A 22,706-nucleotide genomic window follows, 5' to 3' on the forward strand; every position below is an offset into this window, starting at 1 on the left:
ATCAGTATGTTGTACATATACATGTATGTGTGTGTGATAATAATAATTAGATGAGAAGTCATAGATTTAAGAGGGAGTATAAAAACACAAAACAAAAATTAGAAGGAGAAGAGGGAGGAGTGAAAAGGATGTAAATACAGTACTCATATATATGAAATTCTTTTTTTTAAAAAATGCTTATTCCTAAAAATTTAAACATAGCTAAACAAGTTTTTCTCATGCAGTGAAACAGCCTAAGCATACAAATCAGAGCTGATGGCATTTTCTGAAGAGGAACAAGAGCCTAAGCGCTTTCTCCCACCTTTTTAAAAAGGAAAGGAGGCCTAGAGTTGACGCAGCTTACTGCTCTTTCAGAGAACCCAAGTTTGAGTCCAGCACCAACATGGAGTCACAATAACCTACAACCAGTTCCAGAGAATTCAACGCCCTCTTCTGGTCAGAATAAACTGCTTGCATATGATACACATAACCTCATACAGACATCCATGCATACACATAAATAAAAATGAAGAATTATGATGGAGGAGCGCACGAAAAGCAGGCCTGCAGCTCCTTCTACAGAATTAAAGAAAGGGGGGAAGTGCAGAGTTTAAACTTGCACATCCCTAGTTCTTTAAACTAAGAACATCCCTCAGTAAAAATCATTTTTAGATCAATGGGCATAGAAATTAACATTCTTCATGGGCCTTCCACATCAATGCTTACATAATCTTGAATAACTACTGTGGTAGTTTAATAAGAATGGTTCCCATGTCTCATATATTTAGATGCTGAGCTATTAGGTAATGGCGGTATCTGAGAAGAATTAGAACTAGGAGGTGTGGCCTTGTTGGAGTAATCGCATCACTGAGGGTGGGCTTTGAAACCTCAAAGACCCAGTCTCTCCCTCTCTCTCCCTTCCCCCTTTCCTCTTCCCCTCCTTCTCTCTCTTCCTGTGAATCAAGATGTAGCTCTAAGTGATAAAATTTCTCTAGCACCATACTGCCATGCCTGATGCCATGCTCCCCACCATAATAATGGATTAACTTCTGGAACTGTAAGCAAGCCCCCAATTAACTGCTTTCCTGTATAAAAGTTGTCTTGCCACTGTGTCTATTCACAGCAATAAAACAGTGACTAAGACAGGTACAGATGATGAAAGGAAGTAGGAGGAAGAGGCAGGAGAAGAAGCAACAGCAGTAGCCCACTGTTTAATGAATGAAGATGAAGTAACGGAAGTTTAAAACATTACATCTGCAAGGAGAAAGTTAATGGAACACAACCCATATCTACAATCACTGTGCCAGAATAAGAAAGGAAACATGAATAGGGAAAAATGAACATTCTCTCTTAAAAAGGAAGTTTGTTTATCAAAATGACATTTCAGAGACCATACTTTTAAAAAGACTGAAATGGAAAGCTGGATGAGGATGAGTAGTGGAGCTAAAATCCCAACCAAGACTGGCTCTCAAATATATGCTTCAGTATCGATATGCTACTACAGTAGAAAGGAAAGCAGATGATGAGCAACAGCAGTGGAAAGTGCTGTGTTTGACCAGACTGGGCCCACTTCCCAGGGTGTCTGTATTTCTGATTAGCAGAACAACTACTACCTAAAATTAGCTCTTGACAACTACTGTGTGTTACTGGTAATTTAAAACATGGCTGGATACATGACAAAGATAGCACCAGAGTGACCAAAGCCACACATCTCTCTGACAAAAAGAAGGGGAAGAGTGACTCTCAAAATACAAACCCTCAGTCAGCCCAGGAGCAGAATCAGCACAGACACTGCTAGTGTCACTCTGGACACATGTGACATGGACAAGACGGAGATGATGCCAAGTGTTCAAAAGCGGACTTACAGGCTTAAAAGCCCAAACTCTCACATTCAGGTCAGGATTAGCTAATAACCACAGATAAAGCATTGTGGTTAGGGATGAAATTTCACAGAGATGTGAGTTCAATATGTATTTACACTGTTGAGCTGTTGGAACATTTCATTTCAGTGTGCATTTCTATGCTTAATATCTGTCTGAAGATGGTTGCCTAGCACCATTAACATGAAAAGCTTTGTCCTACTTTCTCTACAAAAAACACATAAAACTGTAAAATACTATTTTTAAATTTCCACTGTTTTTTAAATGTAGTAAAACTTATACAAAAGAAAAAGAAAATAAAAACAATTTCAAAAATTATATTTTAAATCAATTTCAACATACAAAGAACAAAACAGAAATATAAAATATCAAACAAAGATGAAAGATTATACAAAAATGAGGAGTAAAAAACAAGAATTAATTTTTAATGCTAAAGGGAGAGTTATACATGTTAGCTATTTAAAATATTAATACCTTGGAAGTCATAGATATTATACAATGATAGATTGTATAGGACAATCTCAAAGGATTTTCTATCCTCTAATTTTAATGAATACACAAATTGAGATACCATAAAACCTGTACACATAGTAATGATTTATAAATTTATGAACAGTACTGACTAATGACAAGACACTTAGATAGACTACGATAACCCAAATATTCCATTGAGTAACATTAAGAGAGAAACTGTGCATCTATTTTTATTCTTTCCAAAGATGATTTTAAAAAAAACAATAGGCAGTTACATGATCATTGAACATTTTTTTTTTGTATTTCCATTCTTATTTCAAAGTCAGAATTTGCTTTTCCTAACACAGAAAACATGGAAAAAAACAGTCTAAAATATCAGGGCCTTAATTATGAAATGCAAAAAGTTTGAACTAAAAACAAGTCAACAAAATGTTTATAAAGCCCCTTAAGAACACAGCAGATGTGGTATAGGTATAGAACACTATTCCTACCATCCACAGAAATTATATGCTACACAGTAAAAAATTAACCTCTAAGTGCTGGTCTATAAAATGGCACCAAGCTACAGTCATGTACTGTGAGAAGCTTCCCAGTTCTTGTCCCTGATTATCTAATACATTTGTTCAAGAAAAAGCACTACCCTCCTTTAGTCACAGAAATTGAAAACAAAGTTTCTATTGTGCTTGGTAGGCAATAAAGACTGAAACCTCGAAAAGAGAAGTTTGGACACCATTGCAAATTTTAAACTGAATTGTGTTTCTGCACAAAGTGTACTCTCTTCTCATGGATCAGAAAGGCTGGTTTCCTCTCAAATCTGAGAGGTGAAGAGAGAAACAAATTAAATGAATAATGAAGATTAGCACCACCCCCATATCCTTGGCTGGGTATCTGAATAATATTAGTGCTAAAATAAAGCAAGAAAAATAATTTTCCCAGTTGGAGCACTGACATTACTAACAACGCCGATGCACTCTAGGACTACTGGGCAATGTCCGGGCCCTGGTACTGGCCGAACCCCTTCCTCCTTACCTGATATTTCTGGATTTCTGATGAGGAAGGTTCAGAGCTCAGCGAGACAGCACACCTTTTACAGTACTTGGAGTCACCATCAGGTTCCAGCTGACCCTCACAATGGGAACACTCCTCTCTCTGCTCCATCTCAAATCTTAGCTAGAACTACTAATGGTGTGCCCACAGAAGTCAATGTGTTCACAGATCTTCCTGTCTGAGACAAAAGCAAGATAGAAAAAGGCACAGCCCTTGAGCTCCTATTGCACAGTGTCTCCCTCTGTTGGCGGGAACTGCACCAATCAGCCCTGGATCAAAGGGACCATTAAGCCCAGGGATGTTGGGGGTTTTGCTTTATTTTCTTGTCTTTTGTTTCGTTCAGGTGGGAGTCCACACGCACTATATAAAGACCCACTAGCTAAGAAACAGGTCACATTCTTAATCAATCATTTGAATGAAGTAACTCATTTTCTTCCTCCACAACATGCACAAGTTGTCCCACTGAAGAGCTGCCATCTCAAAATCCCAGGAACTAAGCACACTTCCAAGTATGTCTAGAAAGGAAGTGCTGCTTTAAATTGCCTCCTACATTTTTATTTTATTGAAGTATAACTCTCTAATACTGTGTAATTCTTCTAATCAAATGTAAAAGAATCTAAATTATGTCCAGATGATCACCAATGTCTCATCAGATACCAAATTTCTTTATAGCGAGAATATACTGAGCTACTTAATACCCAGTGAGGCAGTAGGGCTGGGGAGAAGGGTGCCGGGCTACTCCAAGCCATCAATGTGTAGACTGCACAGAAGGCTCTTTGTGTGAAGTGTGCTAGGAAGTGTGAACTCTGTGGGAAAGCACTCCATACAGCACTTAGACGCCACATACTGTGCTTCCAAGCTCACTGTGGGACATCCTTCTCGTGTTGGTGTATGTGCTCAGTCTCCCTGTGCAGCCCTGACTGGTTGCATGTTTGTAATCCTATTGCTTCCACCACAGAGTGCTGAGTTTCCATGTGTGCATCACCACCCCTGGCCAGAGCATGATTGTGAGTGGGATAAAGTTCTTAAGATGTTGTGGAAACAAAGCAGGAAAACGCTTTAAAGGCCAGAGAGACCTAGTAGACAGGCCATGGCTTTAAAACTTTCTTGGATTCCAAGTTGGACAGAAACATTTCTCCTTTAATTGTCCTATTGTTTCCAATTTAATGCACTTAAAAGAATTGAGGCGAGGCTGAGTAGCATGTGCTTGCCACCCCACCATCCAGTAGAAGGTGAAAGAAATGCAAGTTCAAGGCTAGCCTGTGTTATACTGTGAGAGCCTATGTCAATCAAAGTAGAAAGTCTCATCTTTGTCCAATTTGTACTATCTTTGAGTCCAGTTAACTTTGTCATACATAAAAACCACTCATGTTTATATCATGCCTATCAAAAACCCTTCACTTTGCATTCAAATAACAATTCCATAAAGTTTCTCACTGGTAAATAACAGTAGGCAACATGGGATAAAAGCTTCTTATGAGCTAGCATTGTCCTGGCCATTTTACGAGGATCGTTCCACTGAATCCTTCACACTGGCCCTATGACACAGGTTCTATTTCACATCAGAGTTTACAGGTGCTCAAGCCGAGGCACACAGAGGTTGTCTAACTTCCCAATGCGTATCCAAGTCAGGAACGAAATCCAAAGAACTCTAGGACAGAACCTGTGCATTTTGAACTCTGTTTCTTGAGTTAGGCCCCTTACCAGAGCACTCTTCCCAGAAAGTAGTCTCTAGACACACTTTAACAGTTCACTAAGTCTCTTCTGCCTAAGTGCGGATAAACTCAGGAACAACACTAATGCTTCTTAATATTCTTTGTGGGGCTCACATTTTTTAGCTCATTTTAAACAAGTAATTTTGACTTCTATATCTGAATAAATTTACTTACATTTTCCTATCTTTGCAGCTTATTTACAGCTTGGTTCTATTCATTTATTCTTTCAGTATTCAATGAGGATTTACTGGGTGCCAGGCACTCACCCAGGCTCCCAAAATCACAAAATTTTAAATCTGCAAGCAATCTTGAAGATAAAAATAAATGAAAATTAATATTTACAGTCAAAAACTAAAAATCTAAAGCAGCTATATCTGATTCTTAGTTTACCCCCGGAAATAAGTTAAATCTGGTATTTCCCTTTGCATCATATATACCATTGGTTTTGCTTTCTAAAAGTATTTAAAAATCACTTGATATTGCTAGGCAGACCCTATTTCAGATCACATATAAAGAGAATAATAATATGGACAAGGTATTAGTTCCCAGTAGCTGAAAAAAAGCCCATAGATATAATGAGTCAAGAGTTTATAATTTCTTATTTCTGAAGGTTAAACATCCTTTTCTCTTTAAATCTAAACCTGTTTGGGGGCCATGCTAAACGTGTATTTCCCATTCCAATGGGAACGTAACACACTATAACTGTCAATAAATATTCCTGTTGCTCTTCTTTCTAAAGCCCAAGGTAGATACTGTTGCCATCACAGAGGCTGCAAACAGTCAGGCAGGAGTCTGCTATGTCCTCCCCACCCCCCCCCCCCCCGAAAAGATATATATAGCCATCCAATGGCTTTTTGTTACTGGAAATTCTAGCAGCCTGTTCAATATTTGAAAAATATTTATTTGCTGAATCTATATAGCAAGCAAGGGCCTATATACAAGGCCGAGCTAGCAGAAGTAAATACAACGAAAGTGTCCATTTTCACAAACTAAATTTGGGCATAGATAGGTATTATTGAGGAGAAAATACAAAATAGAAACACACCCTAAACAAATGAGTTAATACATATATCAATACACATACTAGTTTTTAATCCATGGAAAAATACTAAGAGATATTGTCTATTTTATTAGTCAAAAAAAAGAGTAGTTATAGTCACTGTTGTAGTAATTAATGATCAAGATATCAGGAGCTGGTACTATATTTAAAAAAAAAAAAGACAAAAAGCAGCAGGGTAAACAATGAGGGTAGGGTGTAAAAGGCCATAAGTGAACGCATTATAGCAATGTAGTAGAGAAATCCCTTAAAGGAATGGCCTTTGAAATGCAAATTAAAAACTATTTTGAGATCCCAGTCAGATGGCTAAGAAAAGAAAAACAGTGAAGACAAATGGTGGTAAGGACGAACAGAATCATGCACTGTTGGTGGGATGGCAAATGTGCCAACACTAGGAAAATCAGTGTGGCGGTTCATCCAAAAACTAGAAATGGATCTGCCCTATGACCCAACTACACACTTCTGGACATACATTCAAAGGACTCTGTCCTCCTATGGAGACTCCTGCTCATCCATGTCCATCACTGCTCTGTTCATAACAGCCAGGAACTGGAAATAGCCTCCAACTACTGAACAACGAAAATTCCTATGCACTATAACATTTTATTCAACTGTAAAGAAAAATGAAACTACAGGTAATGGATATAATAGGAAAAAGTATACTGAGTGATATAATCTAGACCCAAAAAGGTAAACATCATGTGTTCACTCATATGTGGACCTTAGTGTCAAATCTTTGAATTTTGTTGTTGTTCCTGCTGTTTTTAACTTGCAATATCTGTAGAATCCAGGAAACAAGAGAGGACTAACTGGTGGGGAAGGGAACAGATCTTACAAGAGGGGGAACAGTAGAGCATATGCGAAGGGGGAAGGAGGATACTGAGAAGGTTTAGGTAGAGAAATGGAGAGTAGGGTAGAAAATGGAGGGTAACTAACACTAAAAGTGTTTAGGAAATCCATGTGGAAAGCTATAAGCTTCTTACATATTATTTTTCATATAAAAGAGTTTAATGGAAATTACCCAGAGGCCACAGAAGTCAATGTCAAGTATCAGATACTTCCCCTTAAATTGTCGGTCAGGAGTGAACTGGAGATACTCCCAAAAACAGGTTGTTGGTATTGTTCTTCGATGCCCACAAGAACATGATGGTCTAGTCACAGGATATGGAGAAGTCAAGTCCAAGCTTCTTCCCTGCCACACAAGGTGCTTTTCAAGGCAGCTGAAGGCAAAAGGCCACCAAAGTCTTACCCAGCCTTGAACCCTGAAAGTTACAATAACTACTGGCATGGCAAGGTATGGCCATAGGTGCAACAGTGGCTCACATGCTTTGGGAATAACCACCTGCTTTCTGACTGGACTTAAGGTCTGCTCCACAGGGGGAAACACTCGTCAGATACTGTAAATCTGGCCAGGAATGGCTGAGAATCCTAGGGGTAAATCAACTATCATTATCTTGTTAAGTCTAGTACTAAATGCTTTCTGTATTTGTATCCCTACACACATAGATTACAGCTTCCAGACTTCATCAGAGAAGTTGCTATGTATAGTGGACAGCAACAAATGCAGAAAATCAGAGTTGGTGCAGGTGCAGAGAATAAGTGTCTATGGAATACACAGCCCTAAATGGGATATCTCTGTCATGCCACTCCTGCAAATACTCAGGGGAGAAGAGGCAAAAAAAAAAAAAATCTCAGAGCTAGAGGTTGGGGAAGACTGCAGAAAAACAGTGTCTTCTGGACTGCTGCTCTCATGACCTCTTGGCATCTCTGGCTGCCTGTACAGACCCGCACAGGATCAAGCTAACCCACACCCCAGCACAGAGAGCCTGGGGGGCCATTAGTCTCAAAACAACCTGGGAGTCCACTAACAACAGCTGTTGGCCGCAGAGAGAGGGAGAGTCAGGGTTTCTGTTAAGAGTGTGCTCCGTGGGGTGTGGATCTCTCCTGCTGATCACCTACACCCTTAACCATACAAATAGAAGTAATACAAACTAGACTAGGTGAGTTCAAAAAAAAAAAAAAGAGGACATGAAGTTGAGTGGAGCTGGGAGGTGGTTCTGTGAGGAGTTAGTGGGAGGAGTAAGGAAAACGGGATCAAAATGTGTTGAATGCATGTAGGAGATTCTCAAGGAATAAAACATATTTAAATACACACACACACACACACACACACACACACAAAGAATATCCCAAGAACTAAAATAATGAAAACTCTAGGCAAGAATAAAGAGAAAAGATACATCAAGGAAGAAAAATGAGAATCTCTGTGTAGTCAAAGCACAACAGACTAGAAAGGCACAGTGTGGCCAGTGAGGAAGAGTGGGTGGGTGTTCATGGGAGTTGGTACTCAGACAAAATCATGTGGTTGAGGATGCAGTAAGGAATGTGAAGTTTACTAGTTACAGAGGTGCCATTGGGGGATCACAGGCAGAAGAAATTTAACAGCTCATGCACACAATGAGATCACTCTAAATAAGAAATAAAATGTCAGAAGGGCAAAGGAGCTCACAGGTAGACTGGCAAGGAGCTCAGACCAAGTTCATGGTGAGCTCTACCTAGGTCATCATAGCGGAGATACCGACAGGGGTTTAGGCTGAAGTGGAATATGCAGGAATGTCACGGGAACGTGCTTACGGAGTACATAGGAGACTTGTAGAAGCCTGAATACTGAGTGACTCTCCCATTTGGATTTTGGTTTCAACAGCTGATTGAGGTGACAGGTTATCCTATTTACATAGAAATGACAGCATGTCTGAGTGGCAGAATCCAGTTTTGGCAACACATATGTAAGCTCTCAGTTCAATTACAGAATAAAATGTTCAAGTTCTATGCCAGTATTTATAAATTAAGCTTATTAAAAAGTGCCTTCTCCGTGAAAGAAACAGTCATACCTTATATACTGACATTAGATAAAATAAAGAATTTAAAATAAGAATAAAGCATGTATCTTCATGCTATACAACTACATAGTAACGTAGTGGCCTTTGGCAGGCACGATAAAAACAGAAAGCCTCCACATACATTTTAAAACAAAAATGCATTTGCTTTATTTCTTCAAAGTAAGGTGCCAGGCTATGTCAATTACAGATGTTGGTTTTCTGACACTGAGCTCCCCCTGCTGGTTATTCCCCACCTTGAGTCATGCACCATTAAAAAGCAACCAGTTTAACAAGAATGTAGCCTCCAACATTAAGTGAAAAAATTAGGAGACGCTACGATAACATTGTCTTTTATTTATAGTCACAATTTGGTGAACTTACCCATACGCGAGGAACTGAATTAAACATTTTTACATATTACTTTATTAAACTTTAAAAACAATTTTGTGGTGTTTCCAGAACTTGCCATTTCTAATGAGCAATGAATCTTATTGCAAAGAGGTTACATGCCAAACCTGTGGTCACAGAGGTGAGATGGATTTTCAGAATCTCGGGCGACAAACTTGGTCTACTGGTTTAACAACAAAGACCTGGGAAAATGTAACTCTAAAGTCAGAAAACTGATGCGCTTCCGCTCTGCTCAGATTTAGAAAATCTTTTAACCTCTCAGCCTGCTGGAATGAAATATTGCTATCTGCTTAGCAAACTGGCCATCACATGGCAAAGAGTCACTAAGGGTGGGAGCAATGTTCTTAGCAACTTCACTTAAATCACAGTCAATACATTCTAACACAGGAGACTATTTCTTTAAGTGCTAATGAAGCAAAATGTCTATCAAATAAATTCTTTGAAAATTTAAATATTTGAACTGTGATAGATACCAAAAAATTTTTTATGGGATTCCTAACAGTGGGAGTGGGTATCTCTGACTCTTTTGTTCCTACTGTGTTGCATCCAGTTTTGATATGAGAGTTTGTGCCCTACTTGATTGATACCCCTGGGAGGCCTGTTCTTTCCTTAAGGGAAACAGATATGGGATATCCTTCTGTAGATGCGTTGCTTTTATTGGTTAATGAATAAAGCTGTTCTGGCCAATGGCTTAGCAGAATAAAGCCAGGAGGGAACTCTAAACAGAGAAAGAGAGAGTATGAGTTAAAGGAGACATCATGATCTGCCAAAGGAGGAAGACATCAGAACATTACCACACAGCCTCATGGTGGTACACAGGGAGTAGAGGCTGTGGTTGGGGTATACTGTAGCAGAGAAGACTAAACTGAAAGAAAGAAATAAAAGAGCGAGAGAAGGAAAAAAACTTTACTTCCAAAATGAAACATGTCTTCATTAAATATCAAAAATTTCAGTATTCTGAAATTATATCCTTAAAATCTGTATCAGGATTAATTTTCTATAAAGGCAGCATAGAAAATTATAAGGTGAAATTGATAATAACTAAATAATAAGACATTAATAAGTAAAATATATCATAAAACTGTAAGCCAAAGTTGAAGAATAAGACTGAAATTTTCCACCCAGCACACCATCAGTAACAATATTTTTAATCCTAACAAAGGGAAAATTAAAATAATTTTATAGAAAATGTTTCACAAACACAATTATTTTTAATATGAAACATCCCCAACAATTATAAAAATGAGATGTTCATTTTTTTAAAAGATAAGGAACTGACTAGTGAATGCTTTGTTATATATAGATCTATCCTCAAACAAGTATAAAATATCTATTATCCATTGCATATTCAAACTTCAGATAAGAGAGTGATGCTGAAACAAAATATGGGATTTGGTTTGGTTTTAGTTTTCTTTTGAGACAAGATTGTGTCTAGCTGTGTAGCTGGCCTTGAATTTACAGTATCACCGCTTCAGTCTCCAGAGTAGCTGGGAGTATCAGCAAATGCACTGCACCCAGCCTAAAAGGAAAAACTTCAAACACATCCATGCTGCCCACTTTAAGTGAAGTCAGTTGACAGGTGCGCTCTTCCCCCTACAGAACTGATTCTGGTGTCATGGCCTCCTCTTCTCCCGAGGGATTCTGGATTCTATGTTAGATGGTTTTCTGAATCACATCCCTACATTAGCTGCTGTAAAGTCATCAAGGGTTCCATAGTATGTGCTTGACAGTGGTCACACAGTGTCAGCGTGCAAGCATCTGGTACACATCTAATTAAGGCTAAATATAATGAAAAATATTTTTACTGCACTATGAATTGCCTTCTTTTATATGACTTCATCTTATATTTTACTTTTACCTTTGAGATGCTTACAAAGTAATTGCTCAAGAGGCTCAGGAGTAGAAGCTACACATACAGGGCATGGTCTACAAACAGTTTTTATATGGTCTTCGTATCTTGTTACAATCTCAACTTTTTGTAATCTCAACTGGTTGTAATTTTATATTTTGCTGAATTTTACTGTCTTTAGCTACCTGGGATGGTCTGTGGAATAAGGCAGGGGTGAGAGTTAACTAACAGCAGTCACAGCCTTGTAATGGTACGCTCCTTACGGTCAGAGCGACCAGAGGTCTGACTAAGCATCTGAAGCTGTGGCATGCCTCCTATGATCTTTAGACTCCTACAGTTGTTCCACTGGGCTGCCGTTCTCAGAAATAATAAAGCTGAGCAGTGGGCATCAGCACTTTCACACCTCCAGTCAATCAGCTAATGGACTCCATGCAAAATGAGATCAACGCTGGAACATCCCCTGTATTCTAATCCCAAATCAAATTGTACAGCTTGCTTGGCACAAAGGCAACTGTTTCTGGCTCAAAGTGGGAAAGAGGCAATATTCCCACAAATCAGCCAAGAAGCCCATAAGAAATGACACAGTTAAATTAGGCTTTCATATTCCTATGGTGAGCAAAAGGCCAGCACTTTTCATGATACGGCAGACCTTGCTTGCTTTATTCTCCATCTACCCAAAACCTTAAGTACTTGCACTAATTATCCTGTCACCATAAAAATATAGTACGACTTCCAAAATAGAAACAATTATGATTTAATTCCAAAGTACAACTTTCTAAATTATAATGAGCAACCACTAAATTAAAATGAAACCTCTAAATTGTATGCTGTCATCAAATGCTAGAAAGTGTGTAGGCATTCATTTCTGTTTTTCTGCCGTGAAAAACCTGAATCAACTTGTCTGTATATCCGTATAATCTTCATTTCTAAAACACAGAAAGCCTCATGGCTTCCCTCCTAACAGAGGGGTCTGTGTAAGCTGTCTGGGTGAATACATTTTAACATACTAACACAACCACACAAACAAAAGGGGACAGTAAATATTCACTGCATTGTATCGGGAAAGATGGCCAAAAGGTCTAATCTCATATTTACCTAATCTTATTAGCTATAATACAAGAATCAAATTCTTCAAAAGATAAAATGATACTTAAATTGATTACAATTAAAGTCTACATATTTTATTATACACAAAGTCAGAATAAAATGTATCTTAGTGCTTTCGTGATGATCTGAATTCAGCTCTAGCCATTCAAGCATGAGTGAACAATAGGAGACTCATAAAGCAATTTTCTTCTCGCCTGTACTAGGGTTTGATCAATATAAAAAAATATTGAATGCTTTATAATTAATAAAATTGGAAAGGGCTTTTAACATCAAAATATACAGACATTTTTAATAGTTAAATACTGCTAGCATAAGCTGCAGGTAAATACCAATGATGTAATTTACAACAAACTAAAGTAACCGTATATAGAGTCTATACTCATTGGTAGCACTCCTTAGCCCCATAAAGGCCACAATAAATTAAAACATTTCAGATTTCTTTTTTTTTTTCTTTCTACTTTCCTTTCTGTTGCTGCAATACCAACCTTGTGACCAAAAGCAACTTAGGGGAAGAAAATATGTGTTTGGCTTACACTTCCAAGATAAAATCCACCACTGAGGGAAAAGAGGGTAGACACTGCAGCAGTAACCTGAAGCAGAAAGCATGAAGGGAGGTGCTTGGTGACCCCCTCCTTGGTCTGGGTGAGGATCACGCTCAGCTAGATTCTTCAGAGTCTATGACCACCTGTGCAGTGGGCTGAATTTGTCAGCATCTATTAATAATGAAGACAATCCCCACAGTCCCATCTGACATAGGCAAAGCCTAAGCTCAGGCATCCCTCTTGGATGGCCCCAGGTTGTATAAAACTAAAAAAGGATCCTAAATTATTGTGTATATTTTCCACTTCATTTTATCCTATTAAACACTTCCCAATAAAAGCTTTTGGGATACAACAATACTTTAGTATCAACTGAATAATTCCATAGAAACAGATTTTCTTAAAATAGCAATTTATTTCTTGATATAAAACTTGAACCAAACCAACTAAATTTTCTTAAATACATAATTCACAAATTGTTGCCATGGGGTAGAGTTTATTGAACCATAAAGCAAAATTTTGACACCTGTAAGTAAACCCTTTGATAACGTTTAACAGTAATTGAGACTGTAAACAGTCAGTGCCTATTGCCTATAAAGTCGTACCGTCTACACTTACAGTTTAACAATGTAACAGAGTAAAGTTTGTGGGGAGGGATTAATAAGAATCAAAAACCTGGAGAGCGAGGAGGGAAGACAAACGGGTCGTAAGATAGTGCCCGGTCTCAAGCAAGACACGTGGGAGAAGAGGCTGAGGAGAGGAACCGGGGAGCACTCTATGGTCACAGCTGTCCTTGCCCTGGTCCTCACAGCCTCTATTAGATTTTCTTTACCCACCTCCAGCTTCAGCGTTCTCTGCTTCTCTGTACCACCTCTCTTCCTCCCTTTGCTCTAGCAACTTTCTTTCGCTCACCATTTCCTGTACAAGTACTTAGGTATATTTTTCCTTTTACTTCTTTCTTAATTTCTCTTTAATGTCTAAGAGACAAAGGACTGGGCTGAAAAGAAACCTTTTCCTCCAAAACTGAACTTTAATTTGTACCACGCAATTTATCTTCTACAGAGTTTGCTGCAGAGTAAGAACAGTGTTCGGTTTCATAACAAACATGCCTATCTTTTGTTTTTGTTTGATTTTTATTTTGCTTACTTTGCTTTGTTGCTGCTGTTGTTCTGAGAGAGGGGACCTTGCTATGTAAGCAGACCTGCCTGCCTTCGACTCACGGTGTTCCTGACTCAGCCTCCTAGACGCTGGATCACAGGGCTTCACCACACCCAATTTACGCCTAATGTTTTAAGAGGAACCAAATAGAGAAAAAAACGAGACAATTAACTAAAGCAGGACTATTTGGAAAGACTAAGCCTGGTGACTCACAGGAACTAAACTTCTCCAGTGACAGCTAAAGTTCTGCCTTGATCACGGTCACTGTATCCGTCTCATTTGTCCCCTTTGTCCCCTCTGATCTCTGCACAGATGGGAGTCTTCCTTGACCTCTCTACACACACATTGTTCACACCCATCTTCTGCCACTAGTTGCTGCATTTTTCCCAAAGAATTCCCCCGAGACATTCTCTGTGTTTAATTGCTTATATGTTGTCTCTACCAATGAGAAAAAGACCCTGGCGGCGCTATGGTGGTTTGAATGAGAAATGGCACAAACCTCATACAGCTGGCCCCAGGTGGAGACACTGTTTTGAGGGTTTATACCTGGCCTCACTTCCTGCTCTGCAGGAGTCCTGTGTGAGGATGAGAATGTGACCAGGCAGCTTCCTGCTCCTGTCCATGCCTTCCTCTTCTGTTGCCATGCATTCCCTGCCAAGAACTCCCTCTCTTGAACTACTAGCTAAAACAAACCTTTTCTCCCAGTGTTGCTTTCGTATGGGTTTTACCTCACAGTAACGAAAAGTAACCAACACAAGCACACGAAATGATGTTTCTTGCTCGTGTCTGTGCTGTACGGCTCCACACCGGCACTAAGAGGCTGCTCTCACTTCACTTCTTTTGCTGTGATAGAATGTCCTCACAGAAAGCAGCTCTGGAGAAAGGAGGCTTAGCTCCGCTCATGGGTCCAGACTTCACCCATTACTGCCAAACACTGCAGAGAGCTGGAGGGAGCTGGAGGGAGCTGGAGGGAGCTGGAGGGAGCTGGCCACACCACGTCCACGCTCAGCAGTGAGACATGAAAGCACACACGTTCACTTGTTTGCTAGCTTACTTGGCTCAATCTTTCCACTCATATAGTCCAGGAACCCCTTCCAAGGGAATGGTGCCAGCCACAACGGGACAGATTGCCCCAGAACAAATATCTAAGACCGTTCCTCACAGACATGCTCAACCCAATGAAGACAATCCATCATTGAGAGTCTCTTTTCAGGATTGTCTAGATCACATCAAGTTGAAAACTAAAAGCAACCATCATAACACCTGACCATCAATAAATACCTACTTATTGAATGAATAAGTAGAAAAAGAATCACTGTGTATACACTATTATAAAATGAATTCTATGATTCATTTCATAAAACAAGCAAAGTGTATGCATCAGACAGCATCATATGTTCTTCCATTTATGTAAAAAAAGAACAGGAGGCATATAATTTACATGCATGCTTCTATTTGCAGATAATGCTCCAGAAAATTACTTCTGAGGAAGAGAATTAGGGAATAAGTAAGGAACTCAGACCCATGTACAGGCTCACGTGCAAATGCTGCTATTTAAAGGCATTACAGGAGATTTTTGCTTTATCAGTTAGGAACACACAGCATAATCCTTCATGAATCTAACTCAATCTTACAGAGAGTATATACTAGCAAACACATAAACGAACTAAGATGCAACTCTCAAAAAGAATAAAGTAGAGCTACTTATTTTACAGTGCTTTCAATATATAAAATAAATTTATACTTATTACCTCTTTTCAGTAGCTATGGAATGTTAAATTCAGAAGTTTAAGGAGCCTGACTATACTTATAGCGCAGACAGAAAAGCTACTCAGTCTTCTGAGTCCTGGTCTGGCATTCTTCTCAGTATACCATATTCGGTGAGCAAGGCTCAAAATGAAGATTTACATCAATGATTAAAAGAAAATGTACCTCACAATGATAAAGATGAAACTCTCAACAGCACTGTCAATAGGCTTTGATTAATCTTAGAGCCGTTTAGTGTTCTAGGCGTAAGACTGAAACATTAGACACTGCTGTGAAAAACACTACTGAGTCCTAGTGACAGGCAATTCTTATGAAGTCAGATATTTCATAGGCTAAAATGTAGCATAACAAGACTGTTACTACTGCTGTTCAACTAAGAACAGCTACTCAATATGTGCAGAGAAGATAAATACATGTGTGTCTCCGTCTATCAAAGGGCTTTACACGAAACGTTAATTTCGGAAATATCAAAGTGAAGCCAGTTCTCTTACAGGAGAGCAAAACATGTCTTAGAAGTAGGAAGGCCTTCTGTGGCCGCCTTCATCTCTAGACACACAGACCTGACATCCAAGTGGCCTTTCATCAAGGTCACTGGATTTGGTCCAAAGCTGTCATGAAATAAAACAAACAGGTAATCTGAGAAGAAAAGGAAGTATAATTCCTCAATTCAACAGATACTGAAATAAAGCTTATTATATTCACTACTAGACTAGACAATAAAAAACAAACTAAAGAGAAGCGTTTGATATACAAACGGTAACGCCAGCAGCTTGTATTTACTTGGATATCAGAAACTTCTGATGTTTGCAGAACTCTGCAAGGGGGACCACACAGAGTGCACACTCCTAACCTGACTCAGACGCTACAGTGTTCTCATCTCAAGAGCCAGAACTGAGGCACAATACAAATAAGTCCTAATAAGTCCTCAGTTCACCAAGAAGCTGCCCTTTGCGTCGCCCAAACAGTATCCTTTGTGTTAATGTCTCCTACTTTCAGAGGGGAGGGTGAGAGGAGGAGAAACAGGTATATAGATAGGTAGGCAGAAAGGTACAGATAAATGATAGATAGACAGATAGACAGACAGACAACAGCTGTATTTAAATCTGGATCTAGCACACGAGAGAAAATATGATGCTGTCTCTTCTTTTCCCCCATGTCCCTTCTTGTCCTTCTGCCCCTTAGGCCCCTTTCCCCTCACACACAGTCTAACTTATTTTATAATGCTATTCATAAAACAATGTTTAAGTAGCCATTTTGGGGAAAAAACATTTAAGCCTTATAATTTTTATTTTCAACTATTGAAAATATATAGCTATTAACTGAAAAAAGTCAAAGAATGCAAAAATTTCACCAAACAAGTGGGAGTATTAACAACAAGAGCTGTGCCAGAAGTATTCCTTCCTCATAAATATACTGCAAAACATTTCATTGGCATCAATTTGTAGGATTGCTTAAGTAATTTGTAAAATATTAACCTATTATTTTAAACTACATATAATATACAGTGTTCCTTTTGAAAAGCTGATAAATTTTTCAATGAAGGCCTTACTAAATTTTCATTTTGGTTTACTTTGATTTGAGATGGAGTTCTCTATGGTCCCATGATGTCCACACTTGCAGTCATCTTGCTGGAGTCTCTCAAGCAAGAACTGGATAGAAGGGCATACCACCACCACATGACAAAATTTTAATTTTTAAATAAAAATTTAGTAAAGGCATTGTTTCAATGTGTATATAAGATATTTATAATCACTATTTCAGTTACTGAAGACAATAAACCGGGCAACACTATTTTAAACAAGCAAGGCAGTGTCACTGGTTACAAATCACACAGATAAGGGAAGAAAAGAAAGGTAGGTAGGTAGGTAGGTAGGTAGGTACGTAGGTAGGTAGGTAGGTAGGAAGAAAGATGATAGATAGATAGATAGATAGATAGATAGATAGATAGATAGATAGATACAGAATTTTAAGTTTGCAAATCTGAACAAACTAGGAATAAAAGAATTTAAGCTAGGTCATTCTTTTGTACTGTGGAAGAAAGCAAACACACTGTCGATCTAAGGCAACCAGGTTCATGGTTGTGGAGAAACAGTCAAGGCACGGCTCTCCCCTCATTCTTACTTCCATCTTTAAATGGTACCCTACTTCCTGCTGCCTCCCAGGAATAAAAGCAACTGCAATCTGTCCTTGCAGCTTTGAAGGCAAGAGAAGCGCTCTCTGTCCTTTGACTCTATGGGTGGCCGCTGAAGTGCTCTCCAGGTGACCTGAAGTGACTCACAGCTAAGCCTATTCTGCACTTACAAATAAGTCCAATACAACCTGCATGCTAACAAGAGTGATGTTTGTTGCAGCAAACTAGAATTAGTTTTGTGCTCACTTATTACCCAGACACTTCTCTGTCAGCACCGGATGGCTCCAGAGCTTACCATTGATGTGACCGATCGCGCATCTTCTTCGTAATTCACCACAGGAGGCGGTTCTTTCCCATCATTTTCTTGTACTTTTTGCTCCAATAATTCTTTCTGTGCTGCACACTTTGCCTCAGTGCATCTCAACTGCTGGACTGACTGTTTCAACTCTTCAAGTGCCTGTTTTTGCCCCAGAAGAAGCACAATGCTACAACAGAATAAAATAATAGACATTATTTCAACTCAAGAAGTAAAAGCATTAATGGAAAAGTGTGTGTGTGTGTGTGTCTGAGTCTGTGTTTATCTGTATATGTGTATATGTGTATGTGTGTATATTAGTGTGTCTGTGAGGACATGTGTGTATGTGTGCCGAGATGTGTGTGTCTGTGTGGATATGTGTATGTATGTGTCTGTGTGTCTACATGTGTCTGTGTGTACATTTGTGTGCCTGTGTCTATGTGTGTCTATATGTCTATGTGTGCATATGTGTGTATATGCATGTGTGTTTCTGTGTGTGTGCAGATTATGCTTTTGTAAGCTTTCATTTTCCTCTACAGAACTCCTTCAGAATCATAAAGAAATGAAAACAGATTTTAATAGCAGGATTAAGAAAATAGAAATAGGTCATTCAAGACACTTTCAAATAAATAATGGCACCTATTATCTTTTAGACATAAACTATCTACCTCATCAAGAGTTCAGTTTAGGAATACAGACCGTAAACTGACTGAAAAAGAAATGACAAACTTAAAATATTATGCTAATTTCAAATATCAAGAATTAAATACTTAAGTATGACATGTTCCTGGGTAAAATTAATAAAATCAATTTTATTAATTAGCTAATTCACACTGAACTGTGGGTATATTGTAAAGTGTGTGTTTTAAGTCTGGAAAGTTGGCACAGCAGGGATTCCAACTTGATCATGACAATGTGAGCTAAGTCTACAAATCTCCCCACTCCTTCTTTAGGGAGCTTGTACTCAGGGCGTACACAATGGGAACTACAAGCTTATGGGCCCAAAACAAGGCCACCAGAAAGAAGAAACCATGCTGGCAGGAATGTCTACCCCATAAGTATACAATACCTTAAAAATAAGTGCACTGTGGTAAATTATTAGTAGTACCGGACGACAGATTGGAAATCAGGGAATGCTCCAGAATTAGATAGCAAGGTAACCAACTTAAAGTCAGAACATCACCAGAATAAAAACAGAGAGATATAACCACACTAAGCTATTGAGTTGCATCTTGTGCTGTTTTGAGAGCTCAGTCCCAATCTAACTGAGCAGGGCACAACCTCAGCGACCATAGTAAAAATGTTGGTCTCTTCAATAATAGGTCATGGAATTTCAGGAAACAATGTGAAGTTGGGGAAAACAGAACCTAAAGAGCATTTGCAGGAGACCTAGAAATGTCCAGAAGACAGACTGCTCTAAACAGCAGAATTTAATAAGTGATAATTACCATGAACATCATCATCATTCAGCAAATCTGTGACCTATTTTTAAAATCTATATAGATTTCTTGGTAAATTCATGCTGGCTTGCGTATTAGTTGGTAATTGATTTTTTGCAATAAGTTGGCACTTCTGCTTCTCAGAAAATCCATTCAGAGAATGTTAATTATTAAGGCAATCATTTTGTGAGAAAAATATTAGGAGACCTAGGAAAAGATTACACTTATTATATTTTTTAAACTTTGTGCTTCCTAACACACAGACCAAAAGCAAAGTACCACAGAAACCACAATGACTATGACAACAGTACAAGAAATAATTCTAAATATAACAAGAAAGATGTCATAGTATATTTTCATACATCTAGAAGATTATTCAAAAAAAGATTTATCACATGTATACAAAATTATTTGATATACTTAAAAGCAATACTCTAAAAGCACTGGATCAGTAGTTTTACATAAAGGCTAACAGAAAATGCAAAAAAAAATAGCTAAAAAAGGGCAACTGTCCAGGGTAAGAGAAAGGAAAATAAGCTTTGCAATAAAGAAATATAAAATTATATATATATATATGATAATAGTTGCAAAAAGTAAACGTTAACCAAATAGCCAAATAAAGAAAATTATCAGTGTATTTATAAAAACACAGACTAGGGTAGCAGGTGCAGAGTTGCAAAGATTCAAGCCAGACAGGGTCCCAGATAGGAGGAAATGGACATGGGTTCATCCATAGCTAAAAAGCAATCTGTAGTTGGTACCCATTTGTAAAGGAAAAATTAATTTTCTCTAATAAAATCCCACTGGGTATACTAATCACTAAAAGAGGACAAAACAATAGTAAAGATGTCTGAAAAAGTCATTATCAACTACCTAAAAAAAACTATAATACACATCAATCTATGAATATATATGTATAGCTTAAACAAAATTTCCACATCTGGGCTGACCATGCTTCCTCTAAAAGCTGAAGACCACCTAACAAAAACTAACACCAGGCACAAGAAGCCCTCTTTTTAGTTGCTGCTCAGGGTTGTCCAAGAGACTCTGAAAACATACAACTTTTACTGCCCTTGATTGCCCTGCAAAATGCACTTCAGACCAGGGCCCAGAGGTCCCTGAGTTGGAACTGACTTGAATGCTTTTTCCCTGAAGACTAGCTCTCAGGGTACCAGAAGGCATGAGGCAAGCTTCCAAAGGAGTGGGGCAACCAAATCTTACCAATCTCTAATGCTGATGAACTATATCAACAACCAGCATGGTACAATAATCCCAAGAGTGCACTAGTAGCATGCATACCTTGGCAGTAATCAACAGTTCTCTAACTGGACTTAAGATCCGTTCAATAAGAGGGAAACCATGAGTGGTCCTGGAAACCTAGTCAACTACCGTGGGTGAGTGAAGTAATAGATCTTGGAAGAGAACCTACAACCAACACTTTACTAAACCAACACAATCCCTAATTATATTCTCAGATAAGTGCAGGCCTCACCCCTCATCAAAGAAACTTCTTTTTGGAACAAACAGATACCATTACTGAAAACTACAACCAATAAAAATGCAGAGTCATGAAGTCAAGTATGAATGGATAAGTGTCTACAAAACACTTCTAGTCCTAAAGCTCATGGACCACTGGGGAAGAGGATAAAAAGAAGACAAGAGCCAGAGGATCAGGGAGTTCACTGTAAGATTATGTCTCCTAGTAGTGACAGAAGCTACACCCATAAATTCTCACCAACATGAACTGAACAAGGACAATAATAGACACACCAAAGTCAACTAAGGCAAAATCCCATGAGGTTTCAATCCTATACAAAGAACTACAGGCAACTAAACAATGTTGTTGTGAATAGGCGAAATAGTCTTCTCTAGGGAAGAGCACACCAGTTGGTTGACCAATACCAAATATCAAGCCTGAAAACATATACACATAATGAATATTATACAGACTGAGTGGTTATGTTTCGAAATATATATATATTTATGAATATATATATTCATGTAAGAAAAAATAATGAAAAAAGAGGCCATGAATTTGAAAGAGATCAAAAGGGAGGGTTCTGAGGGAAAAAAAGGGGAGGGTGAATAATATAATAAAGTTATAATCTCAAAAAAATAAAAAATAATTCAACCATAATAAAAATAAAGCAAGCAATTTAAAGAATAAGAAAAAAATTAGGCAGGTATTTCAATATAAAAGCTACAGAGATGACAAAATGGGACATGAAAGGATGATCTACAAAATGGGACATGAAAGGATGATCTACATTAGTCATTACGAAAATAAATATTACAATGATCAGATGTCTTTAAGAATGGCCTTAATGAAAACCACAAATGTTTTACCATATTTCAACCTTTGGTACCCAGAACTGGGAGAGAGGAAGTATGTGCTGTTTTTATTGTGTTTACTACAGCAGCTCAAGAAAGAATGAAAGCGCCTGAAGGAACTCAGAGGAATTATGCTATGAGTTAAAAGTCAGTCCCCGAAAGTAACACACGATATGACTCCAGTTGGGTAAGAAATCAAATCTTCACAAAGGAAGGTGGATTTGTAGCAATCAAGGACACACAGGGCAGAGGACAGGATGGCTACAGTCAAGGACACACAGGGCAGAGGACAGGAGGGTTACAGTCAAGGACACACAGGGCAGAGGACAGGAGGGTTACAGTCAAGGACACATGGAGAGGGCAGAGGACAGGATGGCTACCGTCAAGGACACACAGGGCAGAGGGCAGGATGGCTACCGTCAAGGGCACACAGGGCAGAGGGTAGGATGGCTACCGTCAAGGGCACACGGAAAGGGCAGAGGGTAGGATGGCTACCGTCAAGAGCACACAGGGCAGAGGACAGGATGGCTACCGTCAAGGACACACAGGGCAGAGGACAGGATGGCTACCGTCAAGGGCACACGGAGAGGGCAGAGGGTAGGATGGCTACCGTCAAGGGCACATGGAGAGGGCGGCATGGCATGAAAAACC

At 38.7% G+C, this 22,706-nt stretch overlaps 1 protein-coding gene across 3 annotated transcripts in view; it reads right to left on the minus strand.

Annotated features, from left to right (window-relative positions):
- Window positions 1-22,706, minus strand: part of Fer (FER tyrosine kinase) — a 323,903-nt gene that overhangs the window by 209,793 nt on the left and 91,404 nt on the right. For 2 of the 3 annotated variants that reach the window (XM_013351613.2, XM_005361336.2), the window contains one exon: window positions 18,286-18,475. In XM_013351613.2, coding sequence (XP_013207067.1) covers window positions 18,286-18,475 — 190 coding nt within the window. Of the gene's footprint in view, window positions 1-3,362; window positions 3,492-18,285; window positions 18,476-22,706 lie in introns of those variants that run through there. The other variant, XM_005361337.3, reaches the window with a different exon arrangement.

This window comes from Microtus ochrogaster, linkage group LG4, assembly GCF_000317375.1.
Source record: "Microtus ochrogaster isolate Prairie Vole_2 linkage group LG4, MicOch1.0, whole genome shotgun sequence".
Classification (NCBI taxonomy): Eukaryota; Metazoa; Chordata; class Mammalia; order Rodentia; family Cricetidae; genus Microtus; species Microtus ochrogaster.